General features: G+C 37.5%; 1 protein-coding gene across 4 annotated transcripts in view; it reads left to right on the top strand.

Annotated features, from left to right (window-relative positions):
• Positions 1-1,183: 1,183 nt before the first annotated feature.
• Positions 1,184-19,570, top strand: part of Hltf (helicase like transcription factor) — a 60,329-nt gene continuing 41,942 nt past the window's right edge. For 2 of the 4 annotated variants that reach the window (XM_052180748.1, XM_052180746.1), the window contains exons 1-10: positions 1,185-1,360; positions 2,590-2,797; positions 6,946-7,112; positions 7,693-7,826; positions 8,584-8,681; positions 10,892-10,966; positions 12,201-12,392; positions 15,704-15,799; positions 17,851-17,914; positions 19,117-19,210. In XM_052180748.1, the coding sequence (XP_052036708.1) occupies positions 1,341-1,360; positions 2,590-2,797; positions 6,946-7,112; positions 7,693-7,826; positions 8,584-8,681; positions 10,892-10,966; positions 12,201-12,392; positions 15,704-15,799; positions 17,851-17,914; positions 19,117-19,210 (1,148 nt within the window). In that variant the 5' untranslated portion in view covers positions 1,185-1,340. Of the gene's footprint in view, positions 1,421-2,589; positions 2,798-6,945; positions 7,113-7,692; positions 7,827-8,583; positions 8,682-10,891; positions 10,967-12,200; positions 12,393-15,703; positions 15,800-17,850; positions 17,915-19,116; positions 19,211-19,570 lie in introns of all 4 variants that reach the window. The other 2 variants (XM_052180749.1, XM_052180747.1) reach the window with 2 other exon arrangements.

The raw sequence follows: 19,570 nt of genomic DNA, 5'->3' as shown, positions 1-19,570 counted from the left end.
CATAGTTACTGATATTTGCCTCCAGGATAAATGGTCTCTTAATACGTTAAAATTAGGTTTTTTGTTCTTGCTACCCCCACCCCTTTTCTCCTTTCTTTTTAACATAGTATTCCCTAGGGTGCGATTCTAGCAGTCTACCCTCAAATGCTTTTACTTTTAGTTCACAGACCATCAACATTTAAGACAATGATCACATACCTCTTAAAACATATCTTACTGACCACCTTTCCTACTCAGCTGATGAAAGCATGAAATGGACCACTCTGGGAAGGATGACTTTCAGTATTTAAGACGCTTACAAATACATCTAGACATTCCGATGGTTTACAGCACACCATATTATGTTTGTCTTAGCAATACCATTAGCTTTCTACTGTGGTGCAGGTGAAGATGCAGCAGTTTAATGGCTGCTTCATCAAAAGTGGTTTTGTGGTCTTTTAAGATGCAGTAATCACCTTTACCTTGGCTGACGCTGGTGCATACAAAACTCCACGGTGGAATGTCCCTTTAGATTATTAAGTTTTTTTTTTTACAGTGCCTCTTTCAGTTTCCTGAGGAAACACAAGTGGCCCTAGCCACACCTCGGATCTTTCACTCATGTTGGACTAGGCTGTCTATTTCAGCAAGAGCTGTAATGAGTTATTTTATGGCTTTCTTCCACCAAGGGAAGAAAATTTCTTTAAGCACAATAAAAACGAAGTGGGAAAGGGAAATTCGTATTTTCTCACTCAGATTTCCAGAACTCAGTCTCTCGCATACACGGAGGTCGCTAAGAACAAATATAATCAGGGCTCAGCAGAGGAATTGAGGCAGGTGTTGCATCCAGGGCTCCTTCTGGAGTAGGCTCGGTTAGGCATTACAGCAGATAGGGAGGGTCTGACCTATGGGAACATCCTTGAGACGTTAGGGCAGTGGTTAGAAGTCATCTTTCCCTCCTGTCCGTCAGAACCTTGAGCCCCGAGGCTCACTTAAGAGGACTCGATGTTTTCCCGCGCAACCCGCCTTGGACTGAGGAAGTACACGGTGGAACCCGGACGCGCCACACCACCTTTGAATCACAGCACAGGGCGGAGTTCCCCACCCTCATGTGTTCTGATTGGTTGGCTTTCGCAGACTCTTCCTTCCGATTGGGCACTCGCAGTGCCGATCACAGAACGCCACCGGTTTCTCAGGCTGTTGAAGGAAGTGGTGGGTTTAGACTCGTCTCGCTGGCCGGGCGTGGCCTACGGGTTCTGGTTTCGATTCCGGCGCCTGGGCCACGACGCCTTGAGGAGCTTTTTCAGGCGGTCTGAGAAGATCCGGGGTGCCCAGGGCATCCCGAAGTCAACCCGCCCTGCGCCATGTCCTGGATGTTCAAGAGGTGAAGGGCTGAGGGGGGCTGGGCGTGAGGCCAATTGCTCCGCGCGATGCTCAAGTGGAGGTGCGCGCCCGGGCGATTGGTGTAGCTCGTATCCCCGTGGTGTAGTTTTCAATCCTTCTGCAGGTCGCGTGCAGGTTGCAGCATTGTCTCGCTGACCAGGGCCAGCTGCAGCGACCTGGGGAATCTGCGTGAAGGACTGCGGAGAGGGTGGGGTAGGGGATAGGAGTCTGAAACTCCACCCTAAGTGATTTATTCGCCATTGTTATCCGTTGTATGGCAGGCATTGTTATGGTAACTGCCCAGAGACAGCCCGATCCGCTGAGTCTAACGGTACTGTGCAAAATCATACTAAAGCATATTTGCGGGAAAACTGCCCTGTGTGTTTTTAGAACGATATCTTCTAGGAGGCTCCAGCAAACGCCTCTTTTCATCATCTGCAGTGGTTTTCCTGCCCATTCTTGAAATAATTATTCCTAGCCTTTAAAATAATAGGGTGATGTATAGGTAAAGGGGCTTCAGGTCAGCGCTCTCCGATGCCACAATTTAGATACCCGATTTAAAATGAGTTCTGCCCAGGAGTTAAAGGCGAGGATGTTGTGGATGTATTTATGTCAAAAGTTAAAAATATTTTCATAGCCGGCAGTGGTGGCGCGTGCCTTTAATCCCAGTACCTGGGAGGGAGAGGGAGGTGGATCTCTGAGTCTGAGGCCAGCCTGGTGGTCTACTGAGCGAGTTCTAGGGCAGCCAGAGCTACACAGAGAAACCCAGTCTCAGAAAAGCAAAGAGGGGAGAGAAAGGAAAGGGGTTAGGGGAGGGGAAGGGGAGAGAGAGAGAGAGACAGACAGACAGAGACACAGAGAGAGAGATCTTATAATGGTTATTTTGTTTTTTATAAATCCATCTCATCTTCATCGGTGGGTATTGAGAAAATTGACATGTAATTGTAGCTTCAGACATTACATATATTTTGAAGTAAATAGATAGTTTTCACCAAGAAAGTGGTTCCTTTAAGTATTTAACAGGTCAGATTTCTGATAGCCTTCCCCACTGAATTCTTGATTTATTCAGGGAAATTGTTAAGTGACTTGCCACACCGCATTTCATTTGCTAAAATATAAGGAAGTGATCAGCCTGAAAATACCATTGACTGTGTTCTTTGAGAAAAACTGAAGTCCTGTGAACTAAAGTTGTTTGTTTTGTTTTTTATTTTTTGTTTTGTTTTAAAATAGGGATCCTGTTTGGAAGTATTCACAGTCTGTCCAGCATGGTGCCCATGAAAATATTCCAAGACTTTCATACCCAACTGTTTTTACACGTTTTGAATTCCAAGACACTGTCCCTCCAGATGACTTCCTAACCAGTGAAGAAGAGCTTGATTTGGTTTTATTTGGAACTATGAGAGGACAAGTTGTTGGTATACGCTATTACACAGGAGTTGTAAGTATAAGATTAGATAATAAAATTGTAGGTTTGTGGTTTTAACAGTAAGTTATATTAAAAGGTGATGTATACAATTAATTTGAAATTTGAAAGGCTAGTCATAAGTACCCTTACCAACTTTGATTAATTTTTTACATTTCTATAGTGCTTACAGTATATAAAGCACTTTTGCTCACACATTTGGTCTTATGATTACTGAGGTATGTGTTGAATTTAAGAAATGACTTCAAATCCATCAGGTATTACATTTAGGTTATTTATTTTTGTAATAAGAACAGTTCCTGCTCTTTCTTATGTATTCCCGTTCTCTGAAGTGAAAGTATGTGTATGTGTGTGAGAGAGAAAGAAAAGGGGACTGATGGAGAATACATATGATTTTCTTTCTTTGGACAGTAATCCTTATTAGGGGCATCTTTGTTATTTAGTAATATAATTCTAATGCTATCTAATTTATCATGAGAAAATTTCAAACAAAACGAGAGTGGAGTAAGATTCAGTGGCTAACAAGTATTTTCTATATTTGCTTTCTTTCTTTTTTTTGTCCTGTAAAAACAAATACCAGTTGTATCACTTTACATCAGTATAGTTCAGTATGTATTTCTTTAAAATGCGGTTTGGGGGCTGAAGAGGTGACTCAGTGTTTAAGAATACTTGCTGCTCTTGCAGAGGATTGGAGTTCAATTCTCAATACTCTTGGCTGGCAACTCACCGCAAATATAGCTACAGGTGTCCCAACGCCCTCTTCTGGCATCCGTGACCACCCCACTCCCCCATATACACATATACATGATTAAAAATAAAATACATCTTTAAAATACCCCACAGCTTTTACATTTCATTTTTATTGCTGGAATTAACGCACATATATAATAAGCAATCAATAATTGGATTTTGTTGATTTATTTAAAATGTCTTTATTTTTTTCCAGCTAAGATCCAAATAGGGTTATTATATATTAGTTTTGGCAGTTATGGGCTATATGGTCCGTACTAATTTCCTGTTATAGATGTGTATCATTTAAAATTAAGGTCTCTTTTGTGGGATCTTGTTTATTTTGTACTTTCCCCCTTCCCTCATTTTTTTTAAAATATTTCTATAGTAAAGTTTATTAAAAGTTTCTTTTTTCTCCTGTAGGGGGAAGGGGTTTGAATCCAGCCTAGGCCGCTCTGGAATTCACTAAGTAATCCAAGGTTGACTCTGAAACTCATAGTGAACTCATAGTGTTCCACTTATCTCAGCCTTCTGAATACTTGATGACTTCAGAACTTTTTTTTTTTTTTTAATTATGATATCAGGAGTTTCCTTGGAGGAATTCTGTGTTTCCCCTTTGTTATGTTTTTAGTCTCTGTATTTTTTATGTTGGAATAACTCAAGTTGTTTAGTAGTTGTATGAGATGTAGTATATAGGAGATTACTTAGAGAAGAACAATTATTTTTTTAATGTTTGTGAATTCATAATTTTCATTCCCTACTTGAGAGTTTGGCTAAATATAAAGTGGCTAAATATAAAATGCTTGGTCCACATTTTTCTGTATATCTTAACATTGCACAATATAATGCTAATGAAAATTTTTATGACAGTAGGATTTTCTGTCTTAAGTAAATTAGATTTTTTTTAACCAGATGATTAAAGAATATTGTGGTTTTTTTTTTAAAGTCTAAAAGTTTTATTAAGGTATTTATTCTATAAATTTGTTTTCTCTTATTTTAAAAAAGTTCTAAAATTATACTTTTAAATGCTTGATTATCCAAAGCCATTTCCTTTTTAAAAACTCCACGTTCTCATTTATTTCCTCGATGTTTCCCTGTTGCCTCTAATCTACCCATGTCTACTATAGCCTCTGCAGCCTTTGTGCTGTAATTTTCCATTTTTCCGTGTTTTACCACATCACTTCTTTTTTTACCATGCTTTTCTGATGCTCTGTTTACACTTGTGTTGATCATAGTACTTATGCTTGTGAACTTCTTCTCTTCTAGTCATTTTAACAGTCTCCATTCTTAGTTGGCATCTATCTGTCCTCCGGTTCTCTCCTCCTTTACTGAGTTGTATTTCATATTTGTACTATTTTAAAATTTACATCGCTTTCTAAATTACTTTTAGGTTATAGTTATTAATCTCAGAACAAACAGTTATATTGATCTTAGAATAATTTCTGTGATACTAGTTAAGTAGTAAGAATGAATATAGATTACATGTTTAGTTCATTTTCCCACTGTATAGTATTTGCAGTTAAAACTAGGTAAAATGCATTGAATTTTCATAAAGTTTTTATACTATAACTTACTTTATATTGTCTATCATTTTTTCAATAAATGTACATATATAAATTGAAATCATATCAATAAAATAAACCCCAACAGAAAATGGTTACTTCCGTAGCATTCACGCCCCTGTTATACCCATGGACAGTTCTTGTCACACCAGGCCCTGCTGTTCACATGGCTCACAGCTGGGTGAGATGATGATCCCCCCACCCCTCACCAGAGGCCTCCATAGCACCCTCCAGTACTGTGAAAGCTTCTCAGCAGGGACTAAGTCAGTACCACCTTCATTTCCCCAGGCCCTGTGGCCAATGTGTATGATGTGTTACACTTATCTTACCATCAAGTTCTTTTGGGCAGTCAAGAGCCAAGACAATGTCCTATATATTTTTTGGGAATATTTTGGGCTACTGGTAGTGTCCCATACCTGGCACTGAACTTTTTGTTTGGAAACCTGTGGATTCTGGGGTTAGCATAGTACTCCATATAGGGTGACTCTAATTAAAGTCTTTTATATGGAAAAATACTGCACACATACACACACATATGTATACACATACCATATATATGTGTGTATATATATATATATATATATATATATATATATATACATGCACACACACCGTATATACATACACACATGTGCATACACACACACATATGCACACATGCACACTTGCATACACATGATTTCTGCATTGCTGTTTTCATACAACCTTGATGGTAATTCTCCCCAAATGTTCCTCTGCTCTATCACTCATTCCTGTCCCACTTAAACCTCCACATTATTTCTCTTTTCTCTTTATATCACCTGACTTCTTTCTCTTACCTTTAAGCTACTCCCCTCATAGTCCGTGTCTGGTTTCCTGGATTGTAAGGCATTCCAAATTAAACAAACAGATCTAAAGATTTAACACTTAAGATCCACATGATTGGGAATATGTGATATTTGGTTGTTTTTTGTTTTTTTTGTTTTTTTTTTTTGTATTTGTTTTTTTCAAGATAGGGTTTCTCTGTATAGCCCTGGCTGTCCGGGAGCTCACTTTGTAGACCAGGCTGGCCTCGAACTCAGAAATCCTCCTGCTTCTGCCTCCCAGAATGCTGGGATTACAGGCGTGCGCCACCACCACCCGGCTGATATGTGATATTTGTATCCATGGGTCTGGGTTACTTAAGGGTAATGTTTACCGGCTCCATCCACTGACCTGCACATTTTACTTTTCTTTATATAAAATTATATTGCATATGGTACCACAGTTTCACTCCTTGTCAGCTGATGGACATATAGGCAGTTTCCATGTCCTAGCCACAATGAATAAAGTAAATGTGAACAGGACAAGCATGTGTCTCTGACCCAACTATACCTGGGCACATATATCCAAAGATTACCTATCTTGAAAGATGTAGGGAGCATGAATCTTCATAGGAGATTTGACTGTACCTTTCAGAGCTTACTGGTTTATTAGCCTTCCTAATGATTAGAAATTAGAAAGGTAGAGAAGATGACTCATTGTAAAATATATTCCTTACTATTTCCAGTTTGGGCTGGGACTGGGGCTCAGTTGATAGAGCTTTGCAGTCGTTACCAAGCCTTGGGTTCAGTCCCTTACACAATAAAGAGCTGGGAATGGCGGTGCATAAATGTAATCTCAGCTCTTAGGAAGTAGTGGAAGGATCTGTTTTTTAAGTTCAAGATCATCTTTGGCTAGGTATCTAATCCGAGGCCACCCTTGCATACATGAGACTCTGTTCCAAACAAGCAAACAAAAAACAAAGAAAAACTAACAATAATGCATGAATGGAAATTCTAGAAACAGTATAACTAAGTCAAGCTATTACTGTTCGTATTTACATTTTTACTGCCTGTTACTTATTTTTACTAGGTAAATGATAATGAAATGGTTGCTTTACAACGAGAGCCTAATAATCCCTATGATAAGAATGCTATTAAAGTCAATAATGTGAATGGAGATCAGGTTGGCCATTTAAAGAGAGATTTTGCAGCAGCCGTGGCCTATATCATGGACAACAAATTGGCCCAAGTGGAAGGGTAATGTGCTTTTAGAGTTTAATCTTTGTGTTTTTAGTTATCTTTGAATATGTGAGTACTTTAGGGACTGCTGGAAATGCCATGGCTCCTTATATTACTGTACATTAGATATGTTCAATTTTCTTCTCTGCTTTTCTATCCAGCAAATAGCTGTCCTCTCTCATGCTTTTTACATTATAACCATGGAGAAAAAAGTTTCTTGTTCTCCCTTGGGTTTACATATTAGGAAATATATCCTGTCTCGTGCTATTGCATCTAGCTAAAATCCTAGTGATCTTCCAGCCTCAAACTCCTCCTGAGTGCTGGCATGACAGGCACGCATTACGACAGGCATTTCATAATGGTGGGCTCCTGGTAGTAGAACCTGGCCTTGAACTCCCAACCCTCCCTTAGCCGTCGGATGTACTGTGATGAGCGGTGTGCCCCGTCATGAGCGTTGGTTGTATTTCCTTTTCAATTTTACAATTTGCTTAAATAATCCCTTGTTTTACATTTCTGTGTTTGGTGGTATATTCATCATTCAGAATAAGTATAAAAATAACTTTCAATTTCTCATTTTTTTCCCCTCTTCCTATAATAGTGTGGTTCCTTTTGGTGCAAATAATACTTTTAACATGCCTGTTCATATAACTTTCTGGGGAAAAGAAGAAAATAGAAAAGTGGTTTTAGATCAGTTGAAGAAACATGGATTTAAATTGGGTCCCACACCAAAAAGTAAGTTTGATATTGTAAGATGCAGGGATTATAAACGTAATTAGTCTCTATGAGTTTGATTGGCCAAACTAATAATGTGTAAAATGCTCCAAGTTATAACTTTTTTTGGTAATCTTTTAAAGAAATTTCTGACTTTTTCTTTTATATTTCTATTGAAATACAGTAATTTATCATGTAACAACAGGGCAGATTCTGAGGAATGTATCATGTTGAGTTTATCATTGTGTAACCGTTGTAGACTACTTATACAAAATGAAATACTTTTGTATAAGTTAATATTATGGGCCCACCATTATATGTCCAAATATAAAGCTGCATGTTTGTATTTATAGATTCATTCAGACATTAAAAATATACAGGAAGGAACAATAGTTCCTCACTTAAAACATTTGTTTTTTTATAACTTTTAGATAAGAAGAATTGATCAGTAAGGAATGAAAAAGAATTTGATGTTTGTTTAGAATTTATTCAAATAATATGTGATTATTTCAGTAATAGACGTTTTTTTCCCCATTTGGGAATGATTTAGTAGTTAGCTTTGAAAATATTTTTTAGGTCTAGGGATATGGTTCAGTGGTAGAACACTTAAATAATGCATTATGTTTTGTTTCATTTTTAATATTCATTGCAGTTTATTCTGTCACTGACGTCACAGCCATGTCTGGGAAGTTTTATTATTGTTTGGTATTTTAGTTTATTCCTGCTGCTTAATTTCTTTTTATTTGGATATTTTGTTTCTTCTGTTTGGAAATGATAGCTCTAAGATCGAGTTTGGAGAATGCACGGGGCTCTGGAAGAGCTGGACCAAGCTATAGTAGGCCGGTTCATGCTGCTGTACAGATGACTACAGAACAGGTGAGCTTTTTGTGGTTGGTTGCTTTTGTCTTGAGTCAAGGTCTCGTGCAGACCTACGTCAGAAATGGCTATCTAATGGAGCATGGCCCTGAATGCCTGGTCGTCCAGCCTTTGCCTCTCAAATACAGGGATTACAGATGTTTGACACCCTGGCTGCTCCAGACATGGTTTTATTTATTTTGTACTCTAATGTAGATTTTTAGAGACAAAGGTTGCTGTTTAGAAGAATAGGTTAAATATCTATGTGCTGGTATTACTAATCTTTAGTTATATTGTTAAAATTATAATGAAAACTGATGTAGATATTTATTTGCAAACATAGTCTAAAAAGGCAGGGATAAGGAATACATTCATCCCTTTTAATTCTGGAACCATCCAGTCTCTTATATAAAATGGAATTGTTTTTGTATAGAATCACTGCACATGCTATGTATTTTAAACAATTTCTAAATTAATTATCTGCCATAATTTACATTGTAAATCTGCTGTAAGTATAAAAGGTGGTTTATAGAGGTTATACCATATTGGTTATGGAATAATGACAAGGGAAAATGTATGTATACAGGCTCAGTATAAACATAACTTTTGTGTGACTATTGTTGTTTAGCCAGATCTATGAAAAGGAAGGCAGATTCACATATGTATATAACTATACATTCAAAAAATGGATATGACTATATATGTAATATTTTTTGTTTGAAACTTTTAGAATGTGCAAAGTAGTGATAAAAAAAAAACACTAGAATGTGAAAACTATTATCTTTTTAATAAGGTTGCAAATGCAATTTAAAAAAAATTTAACTTAAAAATTTGGCATATTCTACTTTTTTGTCTGATTTGTAATTCAGTATGTTGTTACACCAGGTTACTCCAAAAAATATATATAAAGTGTTTGTTATTGTTATATAGATTATTTAGACAATAACATTAAAACATTGTTATGACTGTATATCTTCTAATGGTTTTCAACAGTAACATTAAACCATTTTATATCCGTTTATCCATTAATTATATTTTTTGTTTCCCAATTAGTTTTTTCTCAGTGTTCAAAGGGCATGAGCTAACAAACAAACAAACAAACAAACAAACAAACAAACATTTAAGCCTGGTGGTGGTGGTGCTCGCCTGTAATCCCAGCACTCTGGGAGGCAGAGGCCGGAGGATTTCTGAGTTCGAGGCCAGCCTGGTCTACAGAGTGAGTTCCAGGACAGCCAGGGCTATACTGAGAAACCCTGTCTCCAACCAAATCCAAAAAAACAAAACAAACAATCAAAGGGCTTGAGCCTGTGCTTTGTGGTCAAATTGTAGTAGGCCACCTCTACTAAGCTGTCTTCTAGGTGGCTGCTATGTATTCATATGCTAATTTTAAAAAAAAAGGTAAGACTCCCTGTAAGTTGCTTTAAAACTGAACTAGATTGGGCTGGAGAGATGGCTCAGTGGTTTAGAGCCACTGACTGTGCTCCTCCAGAGGTCCTGAGCTCAATTCCAGAAACCACATGGTGGCTCACAACCATCTGTAATGGGATCTGATGCTCTCTTCTGCGGTGTCTGAGGAGAGCAATAATGTACTTACACATTAAAACAAACAAACAAACAAACAAACAAACCCGCCACCAACACCTCTTCCCCCAAAGCTGAACTAGATCAGTTTTAATGGTCAGCTAAATTGTGAAATAATGAAATTGTCCTATTAGCCTAACATTTTATAGAACATAGCAAGTTAGATATGTTTACTAGGTTTCTCAAAATAGACTCAAGGCTAAAAGATTAACGGAATTTTAATGCCAGAAAGAACTTTGGCCGTTTAGTGTATTTCATGTTCTTGATTTTTATGAAGGTGAGACATGGGCCATTTCTGTGCCTAAACACGCAGGGTCATTTGTGACAGGACTGTGACTGGCACCTTAGAGCTTCACCACTGTTCTTTCAGTAGCATTAGGACTGGGCCTTGTAAATGCTGGGGCCAGCGCTTTCTCTGTGGCTGCAGCCTTGCTCCTTTATAACGCTTGTGTATGCTCATATAAAGTAAGTGCATTACTTCTATAGAAAAGTTACCTTAAACTGTTCGTCAGTGAGTGCTGGACTACCTCAGGTAGTTATTTTATGTACCTGTGAGCATTTGACGTGTTCAATCAAATGATTTTAGATCTATAAATTGCATACTATTTATACTTTAATGGGTTTGTTCACCATTTATTTTTTAACTGTAGCTCAAAACGGAATTTGACAAATTATTTGAAGATTTAAAAGAAGATGATAGAACTATTGAAATGGAACCAGCTGAGGTAATGAACTTGTATACTTTTTAAAAAATTATTGCTGTATATGTTGTATAAAGTTGTTTTTTTAAAGATTTATTTATTTTATTTATATGGGTACACTGTAGCTGTCTTCAGATATGCTAGAAGAGTGCATCAGATCCCATTACAGATGGTTGTGAGCCACCATGTGGTTGCTGGGAATTGAACTCTGCAAGAACAGTTGGTGCTCTTAACTGCAGAGCCATCTCTCCAGCCGTGTATAAAATTTTATAATGACATTTCTTTTCAAGTATGTAGTATACTTTGAGTTTGACCATATTTGCACTCTGTTACCTTCTTTCTTATCAGGGTATTTCATGGAGTCCCCCTTCTGTTTTTCATGTCATATATATTTGTATTATGTCTATATGATATTTACACACACACATACACACACACACACACACACACACACAAAGAATTCTTAATATGAGAGAAAATATGTACTGTAGGTCTGGCCTTCTTTCTATGCCTGGCCTTTTCCACAAAATAATGACCAAATTCTATCTAATTTTCTGTAAGACATAATTTTGGCTTAATAAATAATATGGCTGAATAAAACTCTACTCTGTAAATATACTGCTTTTTTTGTCTATTAATTTATTGATGGCATCTAGGCTGATTGTAAGATTTATTTATTAATTTATATGAGTACACTGTAGCTGTCTTCAAACACACCAGAGAGCGCATTGGATCCCATTACAGATGGTTGTGAGCCACCATGTGGTTGCTGGGAATTGAACTCAGGACCTCTAGAAGAATAGAGTTCTTAACCGCTGAGCCATTTCTTCAGACCTGGCTCTCTGTGTTTTGTTTTTTGAGAAATGTCTGTCTTCTTCACTTATTTATTTGCTGATAGACAAGTACTTTCAGAAAATGATTCCAGAAACTCAAGAAATCATTCCTGGAGCTGATCAATGGTGTTGCATAAAATTGAAAAGTTTCTGTATGGAAAAGGAAGGAATTAATGGACTGCAGAGATAGTTTAGAGCCTTGGGAAAATCTCTGCCAGCTCCATGTCTGTGTCGATGTCTGTTGATATCTAGAAAATTTAAAGAACTCAAAGATAAAAACCAATGTTTAAAATGTAGAGCATCAGAATTATTAACTGCCTTGGTAATTTATACGTTTCCTACTATAAGAAGGTAACTCTTTCAGATTCTGCTTACAAAAAATAAAACGACTGATTATATTTCTCTTTATGATGTTATATTTGTAGGCTGTTGAAACACCGTTGCTTCCACACCAGAAACAAGCTCTAGCTTGGATGATTTCCCGAGAGAACAGCAAAGAGCTTCCACCATTCTGGGAACAGCGCGATGACTTATATTATAATACAATAACAAATTTTTCTGTGAAGGAACGACCAGAAAATGTTCACGGAGGAATTTTAGCTGATGATATGGGTTTGGTAATCTTTTTTTTCTATCGTTAGAAAAATCTTACTTTACAATTATGATTTTGTAGAAAGAAATTTTTAAGTTGAAAGAAGGGTGTCAGGTTAGGACTAGATTTTGCTTTCAGTATAGATAGAAAATACATTTTGTTTGTTTGTTTGGTTGTTTTTTTTCCTTATTTTCTTTAAAAATAGGGTCTACTAGGGAACCAACAGATGGGTCAAATAACAAAGAATAGTTAAAAATGAGTAACAAAATATATCAACATTAATGAGTATATAATAATATTCCCAATTTCCTTTTCCTGTGGAAATTCACAGCAACCTCCCCTTCCAGGGTTTTTAGAAAGTAAAGGTTGGTGGTAGTGAGTTCTGTCCCCATAGTTGTGAGAGCAGTAATAAGTTGAGAAAGGCCAAGTTACTTCAAGCTGGGGAACCTGCGCCTGATTTCCTGCTTTAAGAAAGAAGTCCTTTGGTCGTGGTGGCAATGCTGACCAGAGAGAAAGAATAGTCTAACAGCCTCTTGTAACCCAAATAACTATATTGGCCTATGTGTTTCTTGCTGTGCTTGTGCTGCACATCTGCTTGGCCGAGAGGTATCCTCAGGTATGGAGCGAAACCAGAAAATGAAATCCTTCTCAAGGATTGTGCTTGACGATCCCACAGACTTTGAGGTTATCAAGTGGGAGGGCCTGCCACTAAGCTAAGCCAGGACAAGGTGTCTCCCCATGAACACTGGCCTCATGTCTTGGCTCTCTGTATAACCTCAGCGTCAGTGTTACTAGGTGTGGCAAAAGGTTTAGAAGCAGTAATACAAGTACTGAGAAGTTTGACCTGAGTCATGAAAAGTCAGGCAGGAGCCCTGAGAAGTCATGGTAGCCACAAGAAACAAGATAGATTGGTGACAAGTCAGACTGGAGCCGTGGCACGATCAGCATGTGTCTGCAATAAAGTATCCAGGGGGAGTGGGACTGGGATCAGGATGGCTAGGCCTGGGAAGACAGACCGAGGAAAAGGACAGAAGTTACTGCTGCCAGCTCCCAGAGCAGTCTTATGTGCAGAACAAGAAAGAGGTGAGCTGCATAGAGGGGTTGGAGCTCATGCTCAGGTGCAGAGTGTGGCTTGGTGGGCAGTGGCATTGACATGACGGTAGACAGGTCACTCTTCTAGCAGTGTCCAGCTGCATGGGGTGGGGGGGAGAGCTGTACTCTTGTTAACGCTACGGTTCCCTAATCAGAGTCTGACAGGAATACAACATCGGTTCTCCGCACCCCTACCCCTGGCAGTTTTCTTACAGCCATTGCTTTTCTTCTTGTGCTCCATCGTGGGGACCACATAGATGTCAGCCATACGAGGCATGTGACTTTCCTATTAGACTCCTCAAGCCCCCTTGGTGCCTGTATAACACTGTTGGTATGGGAGGAAACAGGATGGTATTTGAAATCATATTTTAGCACAGATACTGGGTATGCAGCATTGTAGATATTTGTGGCTAGTTACCATAGCCATTCCTGTTGGTTTGGTCATAGAGCTGTCTCTTGGAGCTCTATAACATTTATAGCATTAGGCATTAAACTAAATAGTTTTGAAGTACTTAAAAGGAACAATAGACAAAAACTTAGGTAAGTAGCACAATTTAAGGACAATTTTTTTTTTTTCTGAGACAGGGTTTCTCTGTGTAGCCCTGGCTGTCCTGGAACTCACTCTGTAGACCAGGCTGGCCTTGAACTCAGAAATCCGCCTACCTCTGCCTCCCAAGTGCTGGGATTAAAGGCATGCGCTACCACCGCCTGACCTTAAGGACAATTTTAAACAATAACATATGAGAATGCTTTTGTTTTGCAAGTTGTTTTGATGCTTAGGAGAAAAAAATTGGGACCTGAACCGTTATATCATTACTTTATTTTATATGTTTATATTTTGGGTTTCAGTTCTGGGAGATAGTCTATTATGGGGAAGATACAGGGGATGATTTAAGCGATGGTCATCCTTTACCTGTAGTCAAGAGGCAGAGGAATGGATGCTGACGGTTTTCCCAGTCTTCAGAATGGTGTCATACCCTGAGTAGCTTATCCTACCTCATAAACTAGTCTACAAGCTTTGTTACAGACACGTTCCAGAGGTTCGTCTCCCAGGAGATTATAGTTTCTGTCAAGTTGACAGTCCATATTCTCTCACGTGTATTTTAAAGGCTTTAAGATAATTTTAGACTTCTTTGGTAAAATACTACAGTCCAAGTATTTAATCATTAAAGGTACTTAATGGTGCTGAATTACTGTCATTAAAATCCACCTGTGCACATTGTATGTTGAACGATTCACTTGTAAATGATTTTATAGTGAGTCTTGCCCATTGGAAAGTTGTAGATCTGCTGCGTACAGTTAATTTCATACAGTATTGGAAGCTTATATTTTTTAACTTTACCACTAATTATATATAGGAAGAGGGGTTACATTTTTGGCAATTGCATTAGTCATAACATGCAAGCTTTGTAATATTTTAACTTTTGATTACAAATCAAACTTTTAATCAAAATATTAACTCTGACAACAAATATTTTGTAGTTTTTCTTGAAGACAATGCATAGACCTTACATAGGTAACTTTCAAGAAAATTCATTTTAGAACTCAGTTATTAACAATGATGGTTGCTCATTTATTCTTTCTGGTAGAACTAGTATATGAGTATGTATGTATGTGTATATATATGCATGGAACAAAGATTAATGAAAAAAGAGGCCATGAATTAGATGAGAGAGGAGAGATTTATGGAAGAGACCCATGCCTGAGGACTGTTCCTGAGATTCTTCTGGTCTCCATACATATGTATACTCACACATCTACCTACACACACGCACGCGAGTACACACACACATACACACACACACACACACAATTTTGATCTTATTTTCTCCTGAAAGTGTATAAAAGGACTAAACTTTGGGGATTGCTATAAAACTGCTAGATTTATTTCTGTATTTCTGTGAATCCTAATATTGAAAATAATAAAAATGTCTTCATATGCATGTTGGAATTTCCAATTATTTAAATTAGCTATGAGATTCATGGAAAACAGATGCTAATATTAGTTTGATGATTGAGTGATAGATCAACATAGGTTGTTAGTCCTTCCATAAAATGACATTTGTAATCAGTCATTTAGTAACTTATAATAAGACATAAGAAAGTTTTTTTTTTAACTAAGTGAACTGCTTAGTTTTCATGAATAACTGATACTCAGTATTTTATTATTTTAGAATAGGTCTCAAAATGTTTTCTATATGGGTTTTAGAATCTGACCATTTGTCTTTTAAAAATATTTTAAAGGGTAAAACTCTTACTGCCATTGCTGTAATTCTCACCAACTTTGAGGATGGCAGGCCTCTTCTCAGTAAGAGAGGCAAGAAGAATCATCCAGGAAAGGTAAGTGAGGGTGTGTTCTGTGATGGCTGCTTTACCTTTCGTAGAACCTTGTGTCGCACTAAAAGTGGTTGACAAACACCTAGCAATAGCTGATCTTTTGAGACACGATGGTCAGTGTTTTTAACCAGGATTTATATGGTGCTTGTAAAAGTGTGAGTATCAATTTCTGTGGTGGTGCATGCCTTTAATCTCAGCACTGAAGAGGCTGAAGTGGGTGGATCTCTGAATCTGCTCTACATAGTGAGTTCCAGGCCAGTCAGGGCTATTTAGTAAAAACCTATTTCAGAAGGGCAGCAACAAGAACAAACAAATTAACCAAGAAGACAGACAGACAGACAGACAGACAGACAGACAGACAGACACATGCACACACCTACACACACAAAGGGTGTAAGTGCCATATCTGTCTTAGTTACTGTTTTGTTGCTGTGAAGAGCACCATGACCACTATCATCCTGGTGGCGAACATGGTAACCGGCAGGCAGGCGTGACTGTAGAGCAGCAGCCGAGAGCAGGCAGAGAGGGAGGAGGGAAAGAGGGCCGGAGGGAAGGAGGGGAGAGGAGAGCAAAAATGAGTCCTCTCACCTGCTTACTGAGATTTTTTAATATTTTACTTTTATTGAGATTTTAACTTACTAGAATCTCAGATTTTTTTTTTCTATAAATACTATCGCTGTATCTTGCCAGCTTTGGAAATTCCAGAAAAGAGAGTATGGTAATAGCCACCTAATGAGCCTAATGGTGGACACATTATTTACCGAATAGGGAATCTTGGTTTGAAAATTTGGTGTGAATTTGTTTGTTTGGTTTGGTTTGGTTTTGGTTTTTGGTTTTTCAAGACAGGGTTTCTCTGGTAACCCTGGGTATCCTGGAACTCACTCTGTAGACCAGGCTGGCCTCGAACTGAACTCAGAAATTCATCTGCCTCTGCCTCCCAAGTGCTAGGATCAAAGGTGTGTGCCACCACTGCCCTGCATATGAATGTTTTTTATTCTAATGTAAATATCATTCATTTTTTCACAGTAACATAATTGAGAGGTATCTTTTGCACTCATTTGGAAAGATAAGAACAATTTTTAGTTTTTTTAGTATAATGAGAGATTTTATATTCGTTGTTGTTTCCTAATATTTTAAGCAAATGTCTATATATAATTAGAAAGCTAAGTAGGAAAGTTCTTGATTTTTTTATTTTTATATTTACTGTCTTAATTTTCTTTTTAAATTCAAGATCCTTCCACCTCCCTACCCACCCAACTTCATGTTCTTCCTCTCAAAACAAACAAAAACATAAAAAAGTGGTGGGCATGTGGTGATACAAGGAAAAAGAAACCTAAAAAGAAAAAGATGTCTGAACAAAACTCTAAAAAAAAAAAAAAAAGCACTTAAAAAGCATGGAGTCTATTTTGTGTTGGCCAACTATTTCTGAGCACGAAGCCTATCCTGCTATGTGGTTTATATTACACAGTGTCACTTCATTGGAGAAAACTGTTTTTGTTTCCCTCTTAACATGTCAGTTGCAAATAGTTTCTTGTTAGGTATATATCACTAAGAATTGTTTTATTGCTGTGTTCCTGAGGCAGAAGTAGTAGTTTGTCCTCTAGGTCCATGGCCTATCTAATTTTAGGTTCTGGGCCACTTTAGCAATGCCAGCTATGGGTTCTGTCTCATGGCGTGGGCCTTAAATCCAGTATTAACAAGTTGCTGGTTAACTAGTGTGTCTTGCAAGCCTGTCCATTTGTACGTTGCAGGGTTCATTGCTGGATGATAGCCATGATTCCCTTTTCTCTCTGTTACTGTGGTAGTAGACTTCCAAGATCTGTGAACATTAATAGCTAGGACTGAGAGGTTCATTTTTGAGATACCGTTGAAAAAATTTAAATCAGTTTGTATACTTTTTTACTTTTTTAACTCTATCTATCTCACCATTACTCCAAAATCTGGTAGCGTTTTTAAGTAGTCTTCATTATATAAAGTAAAGCAATATAAAAACAAGGTATATCTTAACATCATTTAAAGCTGACATATCACTGTAGAAAATGTCTTTTACACAGGAATACAAGGATGAGACCATTAAACTCAGAGGATGTAATAACAAGAAGGAAGATCGACACTCAGGTGAGGTTTAATTATGAACATGGTCTGACCACTTTATGAATGATTTTCTTACCTCAGATAATTCTGTTTTGGGTTTTGTGACATGCAGAAATTTGGTATTACTTAAAAAAAAACCTGAAAAGATTGGTAATCAGGAAAGGGTTTGTTAAAATAGTTGGATTGGTTATTAGTGTACCAGGAAAATTAGGGGAAAGTGTTTTGTGCTGAGAGAAAAAGATTCTTTAAAGAACAGTTTAAAGAAAAAAAATGATCTATTTTAGAACTTCATTTTATTTATAATGTGGTATGCTGAGTTAAAAGGACAGGAAGCTGGAAAGATAAATTAGAACCAACTCTGAAGTCAAAGAAGGGCAGAGACCTGTGATTTTAGGACTCATGAGTTTTACTTGAATTTCTGAGCCAGGTTAAAGCACAGAAAGATTAAAACCACCACAGATGAGTGTGTAAAGAGCTGGTAGTCACAGTCGTGTGTAAGCCTGGGGAGCAGTGAAAGACAGAAAACATTCTCAGAGGAAGAACTGAGTGTAACTGTTTGCATTTTCTAATGGTAGGAAGATGTTTGGATATAGGTGTAAGAATAGTGGGTGAGTTTGTGGGAGAAAATGAGAACTCAAGGAAAACTGTGTAAGTTAACATAGTTAAGGTGGAAGCAATACATAAACAAGTGGGCGGAGGGGGACAGGTAGGAAAGTTGGCTATAGTTGATAATGCATCCAATTTTAATTGAAAATTTAATGAAGTTCTCTGGGAATTAAAATTACTTTGATTTTAGGCCAACAGTACTATATCGTGGAGCTTGGGAGGACTAAACAGTGATAAGGAAAATGACAACTAATATTTGGAAATAAAGATTTGTCAACTACTTATTAGTGTGTGTATGTGGGGTGTGTGTGGGTAGGGGGAGTGTCTGTGGGTGTCTGTGCGTGTCTTTGTCTGATACAGAAGTAAATTCAGCCTCTAGGTTGACCAATGACTATTTGAAAAAGATGTTTTTATTGGGTCATAAAAAGCAGAAGGTACTTTCCAATGAAAAATACTAGGTTGGGAGAACTGTGGAAGGAGTTGTCTGGGGCTCGGAAGGAGTGAAGTTAGTGAAGCTCAAGGCTGTTACGGGAAGTCCAATCTTTCACAGAGATGCTGCTCTTTTAAAACAATTTGAAAATTCTCTGTGTTTTGATAGTTCTCTATGTTTATTGAAACAGAGCCATCCTCATGCAGTGAAGGAGCCAGTCTTTCAGATATTCCGGAGAAGAGTGACTGTACTACGTCAGAATTGTCTAGTGTCTGCCCTAAAAGGTAAAATGTTGGATTGTAACCACATGGCCTGTTTGCTTACACTCTTTCTCTGCTTCCTTGTAAGAGATGAGTCTGGTTTAATGCAGATAACTAGATCACAAGGACCGTTCTCTGTTTAAAAATGAGAGATAATACTGCTCTATAAAATAGGAATTTACTCCTAAATCATGCTGCCAGTCTTCCCCTATTTTTCATTTTAAAAATGAAAGCAGTAATAATCTATAAAATATGTGATTTATTAATTTTTAGTAATCACTACTACTTTCCCCAATATTTTTTGACCTAGTTTTTTTGTTGTTGTTTTTTTGTTTGTTTGTTTGTTTTTAATTGTTGAAGCAGTAAGAGTTTTTCTTTGGATTT

Source organism: Apodemus sylvaticus, chromosome 4, assembly GCF_947179515.1.
Source record: "Apodemus sylvaticus chromosome 4, mApoSyl1.1, whole genome shotgun sequence".
Lineage (NCBI taxonomy): Eukaryota > Metazoa > Chordata > Mammalia > Rodentia > Muridae > Apodemus > Apodemus sylvaticus.
The sequence above is the reverse complement of the archived record's forward strand: the minus strand, read 5'-3'. Positions and strand labels throughout refer to the sequence as shown.